The sequence below is a fragment of the Garra rufa genome, chromosome 5 (genome assembly GCF_049309525.1).
Source record: "Garra rufa chromosome 5, GarRuf1.0, whole genome shotgun sequence".
Taxonomy (NCBI): domain Eukaryota; kingdom Metazoa; phylum Chordata; class Actinopteri; order Cypriniformes; family Cyprinidae; genus Garra; species Garra rufa.
The window spans coordinates 31247360-31270472 of record NC_133365.1 but is presented as its reverse complement, the minus strand read 5'-3'; the positions used below and the strand labels follow the sequence as shown (position 1 = coordinate 31270472).

The 23113-nt window shown below is 36.4% G+C and overlaps 1 protein-coding gene across 2 annotated transcripts in view; it reads right to left on the bottom strand.

Moving 5' to 3' along the window:
- dab2ipb (DAB2 interacting protein b) overlaps window positions 1-22723 on the bottom strand; it is a 130606-nt gene extending 107883 nt beyond the window's left edge. Inside the window, exons 1-2 of one of the 2 annotated variants that reach the window (XM_073839708.1) lie at window positions 22400-22723; window positions 1529-1638 (exon numbers count right to left, since the gene is read on the bottom strand). In XM_073839708.1, coding sequence (XP_073695809.1) covers window positions 1529-1638; window positions 22400-22523 — 234 coding nt within the window. In that variant the 5' untranslated portion in view covers window positions 22524-22723. Of the gene's footprint in view, window positions 1-1528; window positions 1639-22399 lie in introns of those variants that run through there. The other variant, XM_073839706.1, reaches the window with a different exon arrangement.
- Between the last annotated feature and the right edge of the window lie 390 nt (window positions 22724-23113).

Below are 23113 nucleotides of genomic sequence, written 5' to 3'. Positions count from 1 at the left end.
AACACAGTTTAACACACAACAAACCTGAGGCTACTGAGTAACTAATCGATCCGTGTTCTTGTGTTTTTCCCACAGTTAGTTCACAGAGTGCATTTTCTACTACCATAGAGACATCTGAAAGCATTCACAAAACAAAACTATTCATCTTTATCTATTGACAGTAACTATATCACTATTTCCCTCATATAAGAATGCTCAAGGTCATTCAATACATCTGCTCATGCTTCATGGTCAAAACCAGACCTGGTATTGATGCTGTTATTCAAGCACATGGAATAAAAGCTCAGAAAGGAGGATAAAAGCAAGCACATAAAGAGGGATAGTAGAGAAAAATGGCATGAGCTCCTGATTCTGAAGGGTACAGTACCATTGCCTACCAGTGGAGGGTGCAGGGGGATTATAATTACTTCCCTAATTGCCCATGTAGACTGACCTAACAATCAAGCTATGTGGCATCTTCCATCCATCCAAAACAATGCCATCTAAGGCTTCCATTCTTTGCCTTGAACCTGTTCAAACATGTAAAGAACTGGGAAGAATTATGATAAAGCTTCAACGTTCTCAGATCATGGACGTTTTGACTTCGCAGGAGATATTTGCAAACTATGCACTAGGCTAGACAAGTAATTAGGCCTGAATCTGCATAAGCTCAGAGGTCAAGTGGCTCTCAAGTCACCTCAGACATCTAATTTAAATGTAATTACATCTGCATTCAGTAAATGATAAGCAGAAAACACATAAAAAAGCCCACATGGACGCTTTGGAGAACTGCGTTTTAGGGAGGGAGACGGTGAAACTACTGAATACCACCTGCTGTTGATTACTAATGATTCACTTCCGCAACCGACACATAATGTGAGCCTCAATTTGAAACGATTGCTAACAGACTGCCTTTCAATCATGAGAAGTTTTTTTTTTTTTCCATCCTTTGCTAATAGGAGCTCACGCTCATAAACATACCATTACAACTTCATACCAATTACAGTGAGCATCCGAACGCTGTTAAATCTTCCCTGATGCCCATCAATAAAACATTCTGTTCAAATGGAGCTTGTTCGGGATGCATTTGTCTCTAATTGTGTGTAATATCCTGATGTATAATCTAGGCTATAAATACAGCTTTGATCCAAACCTCAACTTAATATTTAGAATATTAGACTTGGTCTGCCTGTGGTTCACTATTTTACGTTTCAGCTGTTTGGTTATTTGGCAGAACGTGATTTTGGTTAAATGTGCACTGGATTTTTGCCTTTCAATTACTTAAAAAAAAAAAAAAAAAAAAAAACACCACCACAGCTCACATTTATAGCCTCAAGTAGGAAATTAGCATTTGACAAAATGATAAACTTAAGGTTTATTACAACTGTAGAGTTTTAATACTAAAGATCTGAAGTAGTAGTAGTAGTAGTAGTAGTAGCAATAAAGAAAAGACACATGTGGGCACAGTATGCATCACATCTGGATTCCAGACTGTGTTTGATCCGATACACACTCTCTTACACATGAAAAACACATATATAATACTCACGGTGACCCTGAAGGGTGTAGCAGCAGCGGCGGGCTCCATTGTCGGCAGGGGTTTGTCAGGGGCGGAGCCTGGCATGCTACGTCTCCGCCCTGTTTTCTCAGGTGGAGAGTCTGTGAGACAAGAGAGACAGGGAGAGATTCATTTAATAACAAAATGACTCATATGTCTCATATGTCAAAGTTTCTTCACAGTTATATATGAGCCATTCTACAGAACTGCTGCAAACTGCTGTCCAACAACCAAAAAACACATTTAAAAAGAATTTAAGTATTCAAATCTTGGTTTACTAAGATCCATCTACAGTGCCTTGCGAAATTATTCATACCCCTTCATTTTTTTCACATTTTGTTATGTTGCTGCCTTATGTTAAACTACTTTAAATGACTTTTTTTCCCCCCACATCAATCTACACTCCCTACTCCATAATGGCAAAGCAAAAAATAGGTTTTTAACATTTGTGCAAATTTATTAAAAATAAAAAACTGAAAAGATCCCGTTGCATAAGTATTCATACCCTTTTCTGGGGCACTCGAAATTGAGCTCAGGAGCATTCATATTGCTTCTAGACGTTACTACACTTCGAGTGGAGTTAAACTGTGGCAAATTCATTTGAATGAGTATGATTTAGAAAGGCACTCACCTCTCAGAAAAGGTCTAACAGCTGAAAATGCATATCAGAGCAAAAACCATGATCTGCCATTCCTTGCCTCACCTTTTCACCTCTCAAGCTCTGTCAGCTTGGATGGGGGCTGGCAGACATTTTCTAGAGTCCTAGTTGTTTCAATCGTCTTCCATTATGGATAATGCTTCTGTGCAGCAGATTTTTTTCTGAACTCTTCCCTAGATCAATGCCTTAACACAAGTCTGTCACTGAGGACTTGGTTTTTGCTCTGATATGCATTTTCAGCTGTAACAAGGCAGCAACATAACAAAATGTGAAATTAAGGGGTATGAATAATTTCGCAAGGCACTGTATTAACTATTGAAACCCACAATAATATTTAAAATATTAGTAAGCTTATTATATTTAAAATAATCATTTATTGGGTACTTCCAATTGGGAGGTGGCTGTCCTGAACACTAACCTTATGAAAGTGATACTTAAATATATATATATATATTTTTAAATTCATTGTTGTTTTTTAAAAATATCATTTTGATTCTTTTAAAAAGTTTTTTTTTAAAAGTTTTTTTATTTCCCCCAAATATGAGGATTATGTGTTCCCTTTTGTCACTACCGAAAAAATGATGACATTTTCTGCTCATAACTGTTTTGGTAGGATAACATCCAAAAAGATAAAGATGTCACTACTGAAACTCCACCAAATGTTTCGGTAGTGACTGTTTTGGTAGTGACAATTTTAGATGCTTTTGAACCTAGCTCAAAAATGCTAATTATCACAGTTCTGAACAGTGGTAAACAGAGAAAAACCACATGTTATGGAATAACAAAAAAAGTGTGCCAAATGATTTCAGTTATTTCCAAGATCCTTAAAGCCCAAAACAGCAAAAGAACCAAAATCCACAACAACTCCGACCAAGCAAATAAATATAGTAAACAACAAGATAAAAGACAAATTATTTTCGTGTTTTCGGCACAAAATTACATTTATTCCATACGTATACATACATCAATGTATATTCAAACTAATGAATCCTTAACTTTGAAATCAGTATGATTAACTTTTTGCCTATTACAGAGAAAAATTGGATTCAAAATACAACAAATCTCATTAATTATACTTGAACTTTTTTAAAAAAGTAATTGTTATCGACTTTCCTCTGAAATTTCTTTTTAATAAAATAGCAAAAAATATATATTTACAATGTAGATGTAAGGCAAATCCTAATAGGTCAATATAAACCTATATACACTACCGTTCAAAAGTTTGGGGTCAGTACATTTTTATTGTTTCTTTTTTTCTTTTTTTTCTTTTTTAAGAAATTAATATTTTTATTCACCAAGGATGTATTAAGTTAATAATTAAAAGTTTATTAAAAGTTAATAATAAATAATTTACATTGTTATAAAAAATGTATATTTTGAATAAACACTGTACATTTTAAACTTGTTATTCATGAAAGAATCCTGAAAAAAAAAAAAAAAAATCACAGGTTCCAAAAAATATTTGGCAGCACAACTGTTAATATTATCCAACATTGATCATTCTAATAATAAATCAACATATTAGAATGATTTCTGAAGGATCATGTGACACTTAAAGGAACCGTATGTAGGATTGTGGCCAAAACTGGTACTGCAATCACATTCAAAATACTGTAGAATGGTGTTTCCCCTCCCGCTCCCCCCTGACTCGAGGTTGCCAGCTAAGCTGCAGGAGTAGGCTGCAATAAGGAGCTTCCAACGGCAAGTGACACACAGTAATTTGTTTTTCTTCTGTTAATTATGTTTATGCTTCACAAGAGATGTTTTGCGAAGTAATTATGTATCGCAAAAATTTACAGATGGCGATTAGCCAAATATTTCGCAAAGATGTACTGTAATACCACATTTCAGTCGGAACATAGGTTTCCAACCCTGCTAGTGGTGCGATATAAAGCTTTTTATGAACGCATTTAGCTCGGCCGACCGCGGAAAATCCACTGAGTACTGAAGCAAAGTTAGCCAAACATAGATGAATCTTACCTGTTCAGGAAAAAATTACCAACGAAAGCATCTGTCTTCAAATTCTTCTCCGTTTTCAGCCGTCTCCATCTTTCAAAGGCATATCCTATACCAATCCTTGTTTTATTTCGGACTTTGTCACAACGTATTTCGGTTTCAAAACTAGGTCTTTTTCGTTTCGTAACGTTATACATGTTTAATCCGACACGTTAGTATAGCCGCAGCTGTAACAGAGCTGGCAACCCGTCTCACGAAACTCTACTGACTTCGTGATTGGTAGATAGCTGGAGGGTGGAGCCTCAGACCAAAACACAAAACGACAACAATAACATCAGTTGTGGGCTGCAACTCTCACTTTTAAATGACAATATCCTGGCCAGACCACTGTTGTCAGTGATATAAGTATTTGAAATGAACATGATTTCTTAATGTCTAGTGACATTTCAGGGCCATTTTATGATTAACTGACATAAATTTCTTACATATGGTTCCTTTAAGACTGGAGTAACAGCTGATAAAAATTCAGCTTTTCATCACAGGAATAAATTCTATTTTAAAGCATGTTAAAATAAAAAAAAAACATTATTTTATATTGTATACTGTTTTTTCTGCATTTTTAATCAAATAAATGCAGCCTTGATGAGCATAAGAGACTTCTTTAAAGACTATTACAAGTCTTACTGACCCCAAACTTTTGAACGGTAGTGTATAACTTCTAATTAAATTATCATTACTGTGTTTCGGTAGTGACACATTTGGGGAGAGGAACAATATTCCAAAACTTTCTGAAAATACAATCTGATAATTAACTGCACTATTGCTAGAAATGTGTACCTTGGATATTATACAATTTGCATACATACAATTATTTTCAAGACGTTTCCAACTCTTTGGAGCAATTCTGTAGAATGGCCTATACACACAAACACAGAGTATACAGACATTAACAATGATAAAATGCAACTGAATAATATATACAGTATATATAATTTCAGCGCATGCACAAAATCCCAGCATGTTTTCCTAGTGTGGATGTAGACTGTGAGACTCTCACAGCATGTAATCGAATAGGCAGAATCACAAACAATCACCATGCCAACACCTCTATTCAGTGACTGATCTTCCACTGTCATAATGTAAGAGTTGTATGTCACAGGTGTCTTTATAACCCATTCATAAAGTCATCAAATCTCTACCTCATTGTGCCATCAGTAGACAAAAGCTCTTAAATCCTCCCACTGTTCCTCACTGCCCTTCAGAATTCACATGCTGTGGAAAAGTGAAGCTTGACTGACTGCTTCACTCAATCAGTGTCAGGATAGGTACATAGATCTAGAAACAGATTATGTTAAGTGCTCCGCTCTGATCTTGCTATCACACACTGATCCTCCTTCAAGACACTGCCTGAGCAATGTCTTCAGTCAGAACTCAATTTCCCACCACACACACACACACACACACACACACACACACACAGAGTGAAAGAAAGAGAGGGAACAGGAGTATGAATTCTTTTCAAGCATCGTTTCACCCAGTTTCCCAAATTTCAACCATCTGGTATGTTGTGTGGACTGGGAAATAACATGGACATGAACTTTCTTCAAGTTCAAGATTGTACTGTAGCGTCAAATTTATAGGGAAATTTCTAAGACTGGTCACTATTTATTTAATTATTAATTGGACTATTTTAGTTTTTTTTTTTTTTTTTTTTAGCTTTTTTGCAGTTCACTACAGTACTTACGAATGTAGTGAGAAAAATACATTTTACAAATACTGAAATACATAATATTTTGTACAATTATACTACATTGTACAAATATTCCATGTAGTTTTTAAAACGTAATATAAGGCCCAGAGCTTAAATTATTGCACAAAAATGAATTTTGAAATGAAAATCAAGGACATTTTTAGAACAGTGGTCAAGTTATTTTTCATAAATAAAAAGTTAAAATAAAAAGTTGCTCTATGCATTTTGCTCATGGCAACTGAGACATGAACGATCACCAATGAATTATATTATACTACGGGGGTATTAAAGTCTTGAATCTGATTGGCTGACGAATGTTCTAAGGTGTGCAATTATTTTCAGGGAAACTCATGGTTAAAGTAGTTTCAGGCAGGTCTTGACCGCATTACACATCCATATTAGGGCTGCAACTAACGACTATTTTAATAGTCGACTAGTCACCGACTATTGAAACGATTAGTCGACTAATCGGATGATTATTTAATTTTTCTAAAATTTAGCATGAGATTGTTTTAATTATGTGGAAAATGATAGTAAACAAGAAAGAAGGGGGTACTTCAATGAAAAATGCATATTTTATTGAACTTTGCTGCTGATAGGCCGATTCATACGAAAGTAAATAAAAATGCCCTGTCTAAAACCAATTAGGCACAGTGCTCGGTCAGTATAGACATAAATGCATAAATAAAGAAACTATCATTTTTTTTAAAGGACAGGCACATTTGTTTTATAAGAAAAAATAAATTAAAATCAAACATTTTCTTCCTGTAAACCAGGGGCAGGCACATTAGCAGCAATAAAACAGTAAACAAAAATGTACATCCAAAACAAAACGTATTGGCTTCCATGTTATTTAAATCTTACCGAGGCGAGCCAAACTCCGTTTCATTCAACTGTCCGACGTGCTTTCTCTTTAAATGTTCGTGCATCACCGAGGTGCTGCCGTGATGCGCAAGGACTGCTTTGCAAACCATGCAGGACAGGTTTTTATTCGCCGTAGCAGGCTAAAATGCTCCCAAACTTTACGCCTGTTTCACACATACTCAGTCTGCAATCCGTGTACGTTACGTATGCTGTGCAGAAGCAGCACGAACTCGTTTTGCTTTCACACAGAACGCGTTTGCAGTTCGTGCGTTGTGAACGCTAATCCGACATGGGTGCAGAAAAAATACGCAGCGCATACGCACTGCAGAAGGAATATGTGTGAAACGGGCGTGTTTTGGTACGCGCAGCTGCTGCCATGGACGCCGCCATTTCTGTATGTTATCGCTCAGCATAGAAGCTAATGCGCATGTGCGACTCTCGGCAGAGAGATGCCTCACTCGGTCGGAAAAAACATGTCTGGCGACAACATCGACAATGAAATTCATTGTCGACTATTTCTATTATCGATTTTTGTCGACAATGTCGATGAATCGTTGCAGCCCTAATCCATATCACTTCACCAAATGATTTTGGTTATTTCAAAGGTCCTTACACCCTAAAACAGCAAAAGAACCAAAGCCCACAATGACTTTGAGCAAGCAAATAAATATAGTAAACAACAAGATAAAAACGAAATGTTTTTTACATGTTTTCGCCACAAAATTATATATTTGTTTACAGAAAGCAAGAATTTCTATTGCTCTCACTTTGGACAACAACACACTAATGTAAACAGACTTTTGTAATGAAAAATCAAGGACATTTTTAAAACAGTGGTCAATAGATCGTTAATTCTGCCTATATTATTATCTATGAAATAAAAAGTTGCTCTGTGTATTTTGCTCATGGCAGCTATGAGATATGAACTATCAATGAACTATATTTTTACTACGGGGCTGTTGAATGCTTGAATCTGATTGACTGACGAATGTTCTAAGGTGTGCTATTATTTTCAGAGAAACTCACGACTAAAGTAGTTCCAGACAGGTTTTGACCACATTACACGTCCACATCACTTTGACAAATGATTTCAGTTATTTCCAAGCTCCTTAAAGCCCAAAACAGCAAAAGAACCAAAATCCACAACAACTCTGACTAAGCAAATAAATATGTGACCCTGGACCACAAAACCAGTCATAAGGTAAAATTTTACAAAACTGAGATGTATAGATCATATGAAAGCTCAATAAATAAGCTTTCCATTGGTATATGGTTTGTTATGATAGGACAATATTTGGCCAAGATACATCTGTTTGAAAATCTGGAATCTGAGGGTGCAAAAAAATCTAAATACTGAGAAAATCACTTTTAAAGTTGTCCAAATTAAGTTCTTAACAATGCATATTACTAATCAAAAATTACATTTTTATATATTTATAGAAGGAATTTCACAAAAAATATTCATGGAACATGATCTTTACTTAATTTCCTAATGATTTTTGGCATAAAAGAAAAATCAATAATTTTGACCCATACTATGTATTTTTGGCTATTGCTACAAATATACCCCAGCGACTTAAGACTGGTTTTGTGGTCCAGGGTCACATATAGTAAACAACAAGATAAAAAAGATTTTTTTTTTTTTCATGTTTTTGGCTCAAAATTACATTTATTACGGAAAGCAAATACTCTCTTTCTATTGCTCTTGCTCTGGACAACAGTGGTCAATAAATTGTTAATTTTCCCTTTATTGTTATCTATGAAATAAAAAGTTGCTCTGTGTATTTTGCTTATGGCAACTATGAGATATGAACTATCAATTACGAACTATAGTATATACTATAGTACAAAGAATGACTCTGACCAAGCAAAGAAGTATAGTTTTTGCCATAAAATCAAAAGCACATACTCTCTTGCTCCCGCTTTCACTCCCTTACAAACACAAACACACACACACACACACACACACACACACACACACACACACACACACACACACACACACACACACACACACACACACACACACACACACACACACACACACACACACACACACACACATACATACTGTAAGGTCACACACTTGTGCAGAAACGTTGTCAGCGCTGTTCAAACTATTTTTATCAGTAAAATAGTTAAGCAACTTAAAAGCTACATGACATCTCTCACACAGGAGGTAATAATGGTGCTGTTCTTGAAGAAGCTAAACTTACAGTTTCACTATTGATAAAGATGCTGCTGCCAAACACTGTTAAGAGATGCACAGAATCAGGTAATTCACACACGCTTACCCTCTCTCTCTCTGATAATTTCTGCTATCAATAGCTCAAGACTTTGTTGTTAGGTCCAAAATGACATTTTGGAATTTGAGACAGAAGCGTGGGAAGAGATGTGCAAGCAAAGGCGCACACAAGAATGTTTTAAGGACAAAAACCTGAAGAATATCTTGAAATACTGAACTGAATCTGAACAATATTTGAGATGTGGTAACCGTGGTATAAGAGGATTAACTGACTCCAGGCCGTTAAGTTATTAGAAAATGATGCACACCGAGGTGTAACGGCATCTCCACCTCGGGTGTGCGTTATTCTTTTAATAATTCAACTGCCCGTTGTCAATTATTACTTACTTATAATCTGTAAATTACATTTAGTCATCAAACATTTATAACCAGGATAGAGTGTTTAGATGAACCTGAGACACCCTGTTCATTGTATAAATGATGGCACAATGATAATATTTGTGGTTGCTCCTAAAAGTCATCCACTTCAATCAAGTTTTCAATGGCAAACTAGTAATAATGAATGCACTATTAGCAGTAACAAATAAGTACTCATTAATGGACAAAGGACAAATGATAATCCTCTAAAGTGAGCAGTGCCCTGTTAATTACTTGGTATTATTTTACAAAAAAATTTAAAATATGATGCTACCCAGGAAAGGTGCATCCGGACATCTGGTTCCCCTAGTAAAACTAAGACCTATTCCCTCAGATCATGATCACTTTCACAACAGATTTTAAAATGCTAAACACACAGAAATGAGCAGAAATGAAAACGAAGCAAGTGGAAGACCAAAGGTCTGACATTATCCAGCTAAAAACCCTTTTAACAGCAGATTATTAAACTTCAATCAAGTCAACCAGTTTCCATCAAGCCTAGTGGCGATGTGTAATGAGAATTCAACAGTGAGGAGCCGTGTCGTTTGATCTAGGAGCGATGGCGTTCACTTTCTCTCAGTGTGTGATTGTCTGCTTGTTAAAGATATAAGATGTGAACGAACGCAGCTGTGAGAAAGGGAGAGCGAGCGTCTGCTTCAACTGACATCCAAAATTAACGTGAGGATCAATGTGGTTTCATTTAGTCCTGCTTTCCTCAGGACAAAAACGTTTCACAAGTGTCAACCACCTGTATACTCAGGCAAAAAAAAAAAAAAAAAATAGAAACGCAAACACACACACTGCTCTTATAAGACAACATTTATTTACCTGTGTACAACCACATGTGAAATTATTCTCGTTTAGGACGGATTAAACTGCACAGGGCTGCTAAATATATTACTTGCAATTGTGTATATATTCAGTTGAGGTCAAAAGTTTACATCCCCCTTATAGAATCTGCAAAATGTTAATTATTTTATCAAAATAAGAGGGATCATACAAAAGTGCATGTTATTGTTTATTTAGTACTGACCTGAACATGATATTTTACATAAAAGATGTTTACTGGTCCACAAGAGAAAATAATAGTTGAATTTATAAAAATGACCCCATTCAAAAGTTTACACCCCCTTGATTCTTAATACTGTGTTGTTACCTGAATGATCCACAGCTGCGTTTTTTTGCATTAGTGATAGTTGTTCATGAGTCCCTTTGTTTGTCCTGAACAGTTAAACTGCCCGCTGTTCTTCAGAAAAATCCTTCAGGTCTCACAAATTCTTTGGTTTTCCAACATTTTTGTGTATTTAAACCCTTTCGAACAATGGCTGTATAATTTTGAGATCCATCTTTTCACACTGAGGACAACTGAGGGACTCATATGCAACTATTACAGAAGGTTCAAACGCTCACTGATGCTCAAGAAAGAAAAACCATGCATTAATAGCCGGGGGTGAAAACTTTTGAACAAAATTTAGATTTTTCTTATTTTGCATAAATATCTTTTTTTTATTAAATTATATTCATTTTTCAACTATTTAAATTATATTATTTAATATATATTATATTATATTTTTAAACATTAAATCAAAAAAGTAAAATAAATAAATAAATAAATAAAAATCTGCTTTATTGATGTACAAAGTTGTATTTTTACTTCAACGAAAACACATCCTTCAAGGTCGTGTTTTTCAGTTTAAGTCAATTTATTTCCTCTTTATCCTTAGATGCTGATAAAAAGGTGTTTGCTGTTGAATATCTTTTGTTGTCTAAACAAAATTAGAACCAGCGTCATGATGCAACCTCTGAAGAACAGCACAATAAGTGCAAGAAGATGTGACCACCCACACACACCAACACCTGCATAACCGTCTCTCTCCTTGAGCTAAACACGTGTTTCCATTAGACCCGGCTGTCCTCGCCGACACCATGATTGACAGGTACCTTCCCAGTGGTCATACAGGACAATCGCCTTGCTCTGCTGTTCCCATAGCAACCCCATCTCAAACCTGCTGAGAATTCAGCTAGTCTTAGAATACTCTCTCACAGAAGCAAGACCAACTATCAGTGCACACACAGACTCGGGTCAGAAAACACACTTCCTGAGCTGTGGGCTGGGACACAGTGCTTCCAGGTTTTCCTGTAGAGGACATTCCTGAGTGAGAATGAAGTTACAGAACATGCCTCATGATCTAACACACTACAGTCATAAAAGCACTGAACAATCAGCTCCACACACTGCAAAAAAGGACTCTTGTTTCCCTGGGGGAAAAAATAAGTGAAATCTGCTTTAAACAAGTAAAATTATCTGCCAGTGCGGTAAGGAAAATGCTCTTAAAACATGATTATTTTTCTTACCCCACTGGCAGATAATTTCATCATTCACTTAATTGAGATTTTTTTTTTTCCAAGCAAGACTAAATGTGACCCTGGACCACAAAACCAATGATAAGGGTCTTTTTTTTTTTTTTAATTGAGATTTATACATCTTCTGAAAGCCGAATAAATAAGCATTTTAATGATTTATGGTTTAGGATAGGGCTATATTTGGTCGAGATACAACTATTTGAAAATCTGAAATCTGAGGGTGCAAAAAAATCGAAATATCGAAAAAATCACCTTTAAAGTTGCCCAAAAGAAGTTCTTAGCAATGCATACAGTATTACTAAATAAAATGTTCGTTTTTACATATTTATGGTAGGGAATTTACAAAATATCTTCATTGGACATTATCTTTACTTTATATCCTAATGATTTTTGGCGTAAAAAAGAAAAATCTATCATTTTGACCCATGAAATGTATTTTTGGCTATTGCTAACAAATATACCCTTGCTACTTAAGACTGGTTTTGTGGTCCAGGGACACAAATATCTTACGTCATTTTGCTTATCTCGTTAATGCATCTTGATTTCAGAATTGATAGATATTTTGACAAGACAAAAATACAAAAATATATGCTTTTTTGTGCATTGCAAAAAGATTAAAAATGCAATTTTTAAATTCGTTAATGCAAAACGTTAACGAAATGAAGAACTGAAACACACTGTTACATGCAGACAAACTTGATCAGTCAACACATAATCGTAATGTCCAAAAATTGGAAAATGTCCTCACAGAGTTATTGAGACATTTCTAAATTTGTTGTAAGGTAATTTGAGTGATCTTCACGATTTTAAATAATCATTTTAAGTTTTCATTTTTTAGAATAAGTATGCATTAGATCAAACATACAGTAAGAACAGTAATATTAGGTGCTTTGACACTAATTTCAAGATTTGATTTGATTCTGATTTGCAAGTTTGCTATTCTATTTGATATTTTCAAGTAAGAAATGAATGCTGTAAAATATACATGAGAGTCAGTATAATATTGAAGATTAAAATAAGCTGATTTGTACACAAATGCTTAAATTCATTTTATGGTGCATACATTTAACAAAATTCTCCTCTCGAGTTCATTTGTCTAGCTGACTAATGAGTTTATAGTCACCGAATATGTTTTTTAGTGGTAAAGTGGTTCATGTGTGCTTCACGCTGCCACTTCCCTTGAGCTGAGGTACTACAGCGATCTGTCACTCCACTTTAAACAGTGGCAAAACAGTATTTATTGTCCGTATACTGTAATAAAACTGACAGAATGTGAAATCTAATACTTTGTTTCAAATAAAGAGTAACAAAGCACAAAGCTTATTGCGATTTATTGGACAGGAGCTGCACTACGATATTCAATTCATTAACTGTAAACAGGCTAGACTAATCAATTATTGGGATTTAAGGACTGAGTTTTGTAAAAATGAGAATCAATTACAATCAAGAAATCGTTCATTTTTACCCAGCCCTAAGTAATATTGTGAAATGTAATTGGAATAATTAAATAATATTTATTATTATTAAATATTTAATAAACTGATGTATATTTTAATATATAAAATACAAATATTGTCACATTATAAATGTCTTTATTGTAACTTTGGATCAATTTAATGTGTCCTTGTTAAATAAAAGTATTGATTTCTTTTAAGACAACAACTTTTGAAGGGTGAGTCTGTACATGATAAAAAGCAAACATAAGAACACTCACTTTGCTGTACTAAATTTGCAGTAGTAATTTTATATATAACATATATAATGTATGATTTATTTTGTTTAATTTATTACAATCCATAATTTGTCTACTACATAATATTTTGATTTTTCTGATTCACCTTTCTAATCAACTTATACAACAGTCGGTGTGAGACATAATACTCCAAAGGCAACTCCAAATACAGAGTAATTGCGATTTGTTTACTCTGCAACTTGAAAAGTCTAATAACAGGAGGATTACGGCGATGAGTAGCACGTTATCACGTGATCTCAACATGGTGGCAAATATGAGAGGTACCTCCCTTATTAAAATTACAAAAAAGGGATGGTTCTCGTATGCAAAGGGTGTGTGGTTTCAGTCCAGTGGTTCCTTTTTCTAATCAAACACCCTCTGCATAGGCTCCTAAAGCTCACTGTGCTTGAATGACTTAACAGCCATGCAAAAGAGTGCACATATACGCAAAAAAAAAAAAAAAAAATGCCCACCTGTCAGGTCTTTTGAAAATGGAAGATGGTAGAGTAAAACATAATACCATAAGACAATAAAACTGTCTGTCCGGAGGCCTATCTTCTCTTATGTTTTTTTCCTACAACTTTTCCCAAAGAGTCCAGTGTGTGCATCCGTGTACCGTACACAGACACATGTATTTGATTTCATCTCATCCGGTTAGTTGTGTGCGTAATGGCCATTTGTTACGCAATGCAGAGCAGAGGATTAAACGAGTCAACAGTAGTAGTGCATAAGGAGTAAAGGAGTCAGAGATGAAGCGAGACGGCACATTATGAGCTCGATCTGTTCTCTGCAGGGGTCTGCGGTACGTCAGGCGACTCATGATTGAAGCGAATCCAATTAACAAACCACTCACCACATGCTTTCTGCCCAAAACAACTTACAGAACACTAATAACAGGGACAATCCATCTGGAGCAGAATCTGGTTTAGTGGCTTTGCGACTGAATTGTGATCTCAGTATCCACCCAGTTCCTGAAACGTTTATATTAGTGGCTCAGATCCATTTAAATACCACTTCCACTAAGGTGAAGAGAAAAGGATACAGCTGAAAGTAACTCTTTCAAGCCTTTAGTTACTACACGAACAATAAAAAGAGAAGCTAAAAACACAACTAAATAATGCAGCATGTCAAAAAAGGAAAGACTGCAGACCACAGGCTTTTCTGTCTGACAAAATCTGTCTATGTGAGTGAGAGACTGAGAGTGCAAATGTGTCTGTGGACATGTGATATGGTAAGTGTGTGGGAAGCACAGCAAAAGGAAGTTGCTGTTTTTGCACGAGGTTGAAGAAAACTCAGACATTCCAAGACACACACACTCAGAGACCTACTACGCACATACTGTATAAACAGCAACTACTGCAACTGCATAACAAAATGAACTGGTTAAAAACATTTCAGTTTTTCAGACCCTAGCACAACATCTAGCTATCAGACTATTCTGACAAAGCTTTCTGCTTCCCTGCCTGTTTAATCACTGATATCTCAGTTGTCCTTTCACCTCCTTCGTTCTCTTCATTTCCTGTCTTTATCACTCTTTTTCCCGTTCTTTCACTCTCTTCCTTTGTCTGTTTTGACTTTTCAGACTGACCCAGATCTTCTGTTGTCAAGTTTATGCTCTCTGGATTACACTATAGCTTGTAACTATAAAAACCCACACATGCACACACCCTTATGAAAGCTAGACATTTTTATCAGATCACTCTTTGATATACCGTAACCTTCGCTCATTTTTTTACAGCGGTATTTACCCTAGTTTCCTGCATAAATAGATGAGATGTTACGTTTAATGGAAACTCTAGGAGAATTCCAGTTCAAATCTATCAGCATTCCCTACAGAATTCTGAAAAGCAACTGTATTTCCTCACTTCTCGGCACAGAGTATGAGAAATTTATTCGCGTTGAGGGCATAACAAGTGAATCATATCAGATTGTGTGACCACATCACACAACACATTTGATGTGACACAACACTTGTCTCTGATTATAAATGTTTTTTTTTTTTACTATGAATAATAGAGAGATTACAGGAAATGTTGGGGAGAAAAGGTGGGAATAGGAAAATGTTGGGAGTCGGATTCTGGAGCTGGAAGTTGCCTACCACAGCATAATGTATCAAATCACACGTGCCAGTTGCTAAGCTACAGTTTTGTAGAGATGTGACAACAATTCTAGTGAGAAGATGACAAGAAACGATAGGGAGAAGAAATGGAAAAGGTATCCAAAAGTGCTGCAAACCAATGTGTTTAACATCACTTTGCTCACGCCAACTACTAGGCCACAGTTGCAGAAATGATGATGAGAAGAGGTATAAATGGGATTGGAAAGTAATATGAGCTGGATTTAACCTCATATTTCAACTTCATGAGCACCATGGCCCAATGTATCTACAAGAGTAAGACTCTGAAGTGTTGCAAGCCAGATACATGTTTAAAGGGATAGTTCAACCATAAATGTTAACTCTGTAATGAATAACTCACCCTAATATCCTTCCAAATCCATAAAACCTTGACTCATCTTATGGAATTACGATATTTTTTAAGAAATCCGAGAGCGTTCTGACCTTGCATAGACAGCAATGCCACTACCATGTTCAAGGCCCAGAAAGGTAGTAAGGACATTATTAAAATAGTCCATGTGACATCAGTGATTCGCAGGGCTTGTACAGATACTTTGAAATCACTCCGAAATCCCGCACCGTAGTCCCAATCTGAATCAAAAGATTCGTGATCCACACTCTGAAGTCCAGATCTGAATAATAATTTGCGAACCATAATTTCCGATCAGCACTCAGAGCACGGATTGCAAATCATTTGATTTAGATCAGAATTTCAAAACGCGTATCGCAAATCATTTGATTTAAATCATTCAATATGCGAAATGATTCACAAACCCATTCCGATCTAAATCAAATGATTCCCGATACGCGATTTGAAGTACCAATCTGAAACAAATGATTCCCGTTACGCGAAATGATTCACAAACCCGTTCCGATCTAAATCAAATGATTGCGTATCGCAAATCATTTGATTTAAATCATTCATATTGCGAAATGATTCATACGCGATTTGAAGTACCGATCTAAAACAAATGATTTGCAATACGCGGCCTGGTTGGAACGCTTCGAAACAGTGAATCATCCTGTGGTTTAACTGATTCAGAGTTTCGAGAAGCTCCATTTCATCCATCACAAGTTTTTTTTTTAAATCGTTACAATGACAATTGAAAATTAATGGCTCTTTTAATTTAATTTGTTTTTTACTAGAGAATTGCTTGAAATGAATAATCAAAGTCATGAGGTTGAATCAATCGGAGCAGTTCCAGTGCAAATGAATTGTTCTGGTTCATCTGTTCCTCTTTTCACATCTTCAGCCATGTTTACACGACACTGTCAGTACTACTACTTACTCAACTCTAGTGTTTTCTGACATTAACTAAAATAATTGTGTGTGAAAAGATATGTGCTTTTTGACTAAATAAACACTTATTTCAAAGATAACATTGTCTTTCAATAATTCAAGCACGTTTTAAAGACCTCTTCAGGAATATTACTATTTTCAAGGGTTTTCCAGGCCTTTCAAAGAGTCAAATTTAAAGGAACACTGCACTTTTTTTGGAAATAGGCACATTCTCCAACTCCCCCCAAGTTAATAAGTTGAGTTTTACCGTTTTGAAATCCATTCAGCCGTTCTCCTGTTCTGGCGATATCACTTCTAGCATAGCTTAGCATAGATCATTGAATCCTATGAGACCAATAGCATCGTGTTCAAAAATGACCAACGAGTTTCGATATTTGTCCTTTTTAAAACTTGACACTCCCATTCCGGTGTAATAGTCAAGGAAGTTTGCTGCCGTAATATGGACGCAGCAGGCGCAGTAATATCACGCAGCACCTGAAATTAGTTCCCAGCTAGGTAACTACCAATGTGATAAAGTTAGCATTTCCACATGTGTTGCGTGATATTACTGCGCCTGCTTCGGCCATGTTACGGCAGCAAACTTCCTTGACTATTATGCCAGAATGGGAGTATAGTTACTAATCTTATCGGCCTAGAAAATCACAGCTTTACTTTTTCCGCCGGTTTTAGTACACGATATAACTACAGAAGAGTCAAGTTTTACATAGGACAACTATCGAAACTCGTTTGTCATTTTTGAACGCAATGCTATATTGGTCTCATAGGATTCAATGATCTATGCTAAGCTATGCTAAAAGTGATATCGCCAGAACAGGAGAACGGCTGAATGGATTTCAAAATGGTAAAACTCAACTTATTAACTCAGGGGGAGTTGGAGAATGAGCCTATTTCCAAAAAAAAAAGTGGAGTGTTCCTTTAAGTATTTGAAGCACTTTAAACAAAAAGATTCAGAAAGCTCTCAGTTTTCAGAGTCAGAAAGCTCTCAGTTTTCAATAAAAATATCTTAATTTCTGTTCCAAAGATGAACGAAGGTCTTGCGGGTTTTGGAACAACATTAGGGTGAGTAATTAATGACAGAATTTTCATTGTTTACCTTTAATTTTTTAACCATTAACTATACCTTTAATTCCTCAAATCTCATGCACTTACCACTAGACCACAGCTGACATTAATGATGGTGATCAGAAGAATTAAAAATCAGATTAGAAAGCCAGATTCAACCTCATGTTGCCTAACATGCACCTACTAGGCCACACCAATAGACAGAAAATGATGATTAGAGGTGGTGGGAATGGGCTCAAGAAGTGTTGTATCCCTCACACAACTGCACAATGTGTCACAGCTCCAACAATGTGACACTCGGTTTTAATCTGGGCCATATCTAAAGTAAGATACAGTGAAACTGGTCATGCATCAGTAGTACAGCACAATCTCCTCCATAATCTTCTGACATAGCGTTCTTGTGAGATAATGCAAAGCAAACATGCGAAAACCCCAGCTGCATGCAACTGTCAGTCACCGCTAAGCCCACTAATCATGATCCCATGTGTTTCCTAATCAGACATTAAAAACCATAGCATAGCAAAACGCATGGACTGTGGGAATAGCAGGGGTTGTACTGTTCCCAGAACAGGCTATTCCTCAGACAGCTGTATCAGTGTGTGGATTTCACAGGTTGTCCGTTTAGCAGCTGGTATAGTGGTGATGTAATGCTGTATTATCAAAAATGAACAGAGGGGAGGAAGGAAGGGAGAGCTAGAAAGAGAACACACTGCACAAACACTCACATGCAGCTGGCTGTGGTGGACATAAATACATGAGCTACAATTGTCTTTTCCAGATTCTATGCATGTTTTTAAACATGTACTTATTACAGTTTGTTTATCCACCCAATGTGAGGTGTATCTGTGTAACTGGTTGTGTAATAGGGTTGAGCTCAGGTGAGCTCATGGAGGCACCTTTACCTCATACTGGTGCAGAATTTGAATATTCAGATCCAAAGTGCCGCCATCTTCTGTCATGCATGAACTGATAAGCTATCAGTCAGCAGAACCCAAACAAGCACCGCAGATAACAAAGCTCATAATTCTGTTCCGTGCATACTCAATTTGCATGATCCCACTGGTGACGTGCATCTTCACACAAGTAATAATGCGTGTTTATGTTTTACTTTTTATTACTCTGCTCTCTGAAACACTGGTTACTTATTGGATATAGACACTGCAACATTATTCCTACTTGACATGAATAAGCGTCGAAGTTGGCGAACAGTAAACAAGAGCTGATCTTTTAACAGTTAAGTAGATCCACACCCACAAAACATGCAAAATCTTTTATGACAATCATTCCACTGGAAAACTTCCTGATTCTCTCTTTGTCAAACTAAAATCTTGAAGTAAAACCCACACATACTTAGGTATGTGTCACTGAACAGAAAATACCATTATTATTCAAGCAAGCAAGAAAAAAAAAACATACTGAGTTTTAGACATCTATCATCTATAAACCACTGCTTCTGTTTGCTCCAACCTTTCGCTTCAAAAGTTTACCACAATGATGTCACCTTGAACCCGTCAAGTCCCCAAAACAGCTGTGCCATTACAAAGCCCCATGGCAAAGCACCTCATCTACTACATGAATTGATTCTCTCAGTGATTGAATTGAGTTTGAATGACTTAGGGATCTCAATCGACCCCCTGTGTAATGAGCCCAGATAGGCATAACCTGAATGAAAGTTTAAAGAAGCCATTCACAGCCATCACATCTGAAATTACTCAGTTTATGTGTGTGTGTGTGTGTGTGTGTGTGTGTGTGTGTGTGTGTGTGTGTGTGTGTGTGTGTGACAGAGAGAGAGGGGGAGAGCGTATGAGCTTGTTGGGCCATACTGAAGTACTGAGTTCCTGCTTGACTGGTTTGGAAAATTATGTGAGTAAGAGCGTGTTTGGTGTGTCTGATTCAATACTTCTGGCTGGTCACCTGTCTTGTTGTTAAACCGTAAACTTACAGCTGATAATAACCCCTTCTCCACACACAAACACTCACTCCACCCACTCCACATGAGGGCTCGTTAACTAACTTTATGGCTTCTGCGGTTTTAACCGGTGATACTTAGGTGTTACAACTAACATTAAACTGACAGAGTGACATATGGTGCTGTGAGTTTTTAAGATATGCTGCTGCTGCACAAATAGCATATATAATAACCCGTAGCAGATCTATACAGGTGGAGCTGGGGAGGTGGAGGGTTTCAGAAAAACTCTGAAAACACACTGCAAACTGCTCTTGTGAATGCTAACCAGCCATTTACAATTGAGGTTAAACGTTTACACCCCCCTTTCAGAATCTGCAAAATGTAAATTCTGTGGTTTTCCAGCATTTTTGTGTATTTGAACCCTTTCCAACAATGACTGTATGATTTTGAGATCCATCTTTTCACACGGAGGACAACTGAGGGACTCATATGCAACTATTACAGAAGGTTCAAACGCTCACCCATGCTCTAGAAGAAAAAAAACATGCATTAAGGGGGTAAAAAACTTTTTAAATTTGAAGACCAGGGTAAATGTCACCTATTTTGCCTTCTGGGAAACATGTAAGTATCTTCTGTAGCCTCTGAAGGGCAGTACTAAATGAAAAAAATATGATACTTAGGCAAAGTAAGAAAAATGTACACATCTCCATTCTGTTCAAAAGTTTTCACCCCCAGGCTCTTAATGCTTCTGGAGTCCCTCAGCTGTCCTCGGTGTGAAAAGATGGATATCAAAATTATACAGCCATTGTTGGAAAGGGTTCAAATACACAAAAATGCTGGAAAATGCTGGAATTTGTGGGACCTGAAGGATTTTTTTGAGGAACAGTGGGCAGTTTAACTGTTCAGGACAAACAAGGGACTCATGAACAACTATCACTAAACAAAAAAACACATCTGTGGATCATTCAGGTAAGAACACAGTATTAAGAATCAAGGGGATGTAAACTTTTGAACAGGGTATTTTTTTTTATAAATTCAGCTATTATTTTCTTTTGTTTACTATATGTAAACATCTTTTAAATGAAATATCTTATTCAGGTCAGTACTAAATAAACAATAACATGTATGATCCTTCTTATTTTGGTAAAATAATTAACATTTTACAGATTCTGAAAGGGGGATGCAAACTTTTGACATCAACTGTATAGGGAAAGCAGTAAGCACATTGGCAGCATATTGCAACATGCACTAATCAGCTTGTGCCAAGTAGTTAAAACTGTGAATATAACATCCAGATCTCATGACGAAAACAACTTTTTCCTAAAGAGTGTTAGATTTTTTTCCCTGGAACAGATAAACATACATATGGTACATTTTGTTATGTTGGTTTTGCACGTGCAGTTCTGACTTGATGTCTGTTGAGTGGCGCTATATTTCTAATGCTCTGTGATATTTTAAAATAACATACCATCTGCACTACACCCAAACCTACCTGATAGTATGAACAATAGCGAATGTAATGTAAAAACGCAATCACAAGCATGCCGTTTTAGCTTGTTTTTCTATCTCTCATCTTTCAGCTGTTTCATCATGTTTTTGAGTCATGTTTTTCACGGGATTCCGCATCCTAAGTCCAATTCCATGCCGGCTAAGCTACCGAACAAGCTTGTTATGTCCAAAAAGCAAAACATATAGAGCTGTAATCATGTTCATTTTCTGGAAACTGCAGTGATATGTACTTATTGATACGTATTTTGCGTGTTGTGAAAATTTCCCACAGGTATGTTTTCGTCAGGTAGGAATATCATCAGTTTACATTAGCGGCCCATCAGCCTGCGCCATTTGGAGTTTCATAACAGAACTTGAATGAATTGGCTCTGTGAATATTTCAATTAACAATCTCCAAAAAGAGTTACGCTACTAGTGCACTAAACTGACAAGCTGTGATTAGACAATAATGTCAGGGCATCGCTTACATTGTTTCTCTTTAATACACACACACAGCCAAACAATATTCCAACAGAAACACATTAATCTAAAAATAAACTGAAAAATAAAATCTAAAATGGTTAAAGAGGAAGTGTTTGCATCTATTTTTTTTAGATCTAAAATTAAAGTAGCTATGTTTCTTAGAGTACATTCATTCAATGCTCTTATTCAGGAATAAAATACAGTAACAAATTTGTATTTTTTTTTTCCAAGCAAACCAGCTTTTCTAAAAAACGAAGAAGAGTGTTGCCATAAACAAAGTGGTAATAACTGTTTATGGCAGTTGAACTCTAATAGACGGGCTGTTATGATGTTTTACTACTGTGGCAACAACTGAAATCTTACACACAAACTTAACATACTGCAGCTAAGTGTGACAAATTTCACAGTTATGGGTATTACTAATACGCACTGCACCATTAACAACATATAAAAGTAGTTTAACAGACAGGAGGGAATATTCCAAAAACAACATAGTAAAGTTATGACAAGATGTTTACCCCTATTGTTTGTGGCTCTGCTTCTACTCCTGGAGCGGCTGCGCTGTCTCTGTAGCCTCGTTCGACCCAGGAGTCTGTAGTAATATCCTGGTCTCCCAGAACCTTTCCGTGTAACACCTGACATAGCTCCGAGCACGCTCCTGTCACACACACGCACCTCACATACACACGCTCAGGCAACAGAGCTTCAGAGATCCCTTCTGTGCATAAACCCCACAGTTGTGCAGTGACATCCAAAGTATCAGAGCAAATCCTTTCCACCACTCAAGCCTGGGAAAAGTCCAACTGTAGGAGGGAAAGTTTGGTTTCTTTTTCTCTCTCTCTCTCTCGCTGTTGCTTGATTTCTCACTGAGAGGGGAAAACTCAAAAGGCTCTTCAGTGCCACATGCTCTCTCTCTCTCTCTCTAACATACACTCTGTCTCTAAGTAGTGGGAAGGCAGAGGTATGCCATTGAACACAGAGAGAGAATCAGAAGACAAAGTTTGTAGGAAGAGTTTGTGTGAAAACCAGAACTGGATCAGTAGGTGGAGGAACATATAGGTAGAATCGAATGAAACTTGTCATGAACATTTCTAAGACACATTTTAAATTTATAAAAACTATAACAATAAAATAATGTTGTATAAAGACAACTAGCATATTTTTAGTACTACTACAATTTTATTGTGCCTTGTGACGTCAAATTCTCATTACCACAATGCATTTTACTTTTG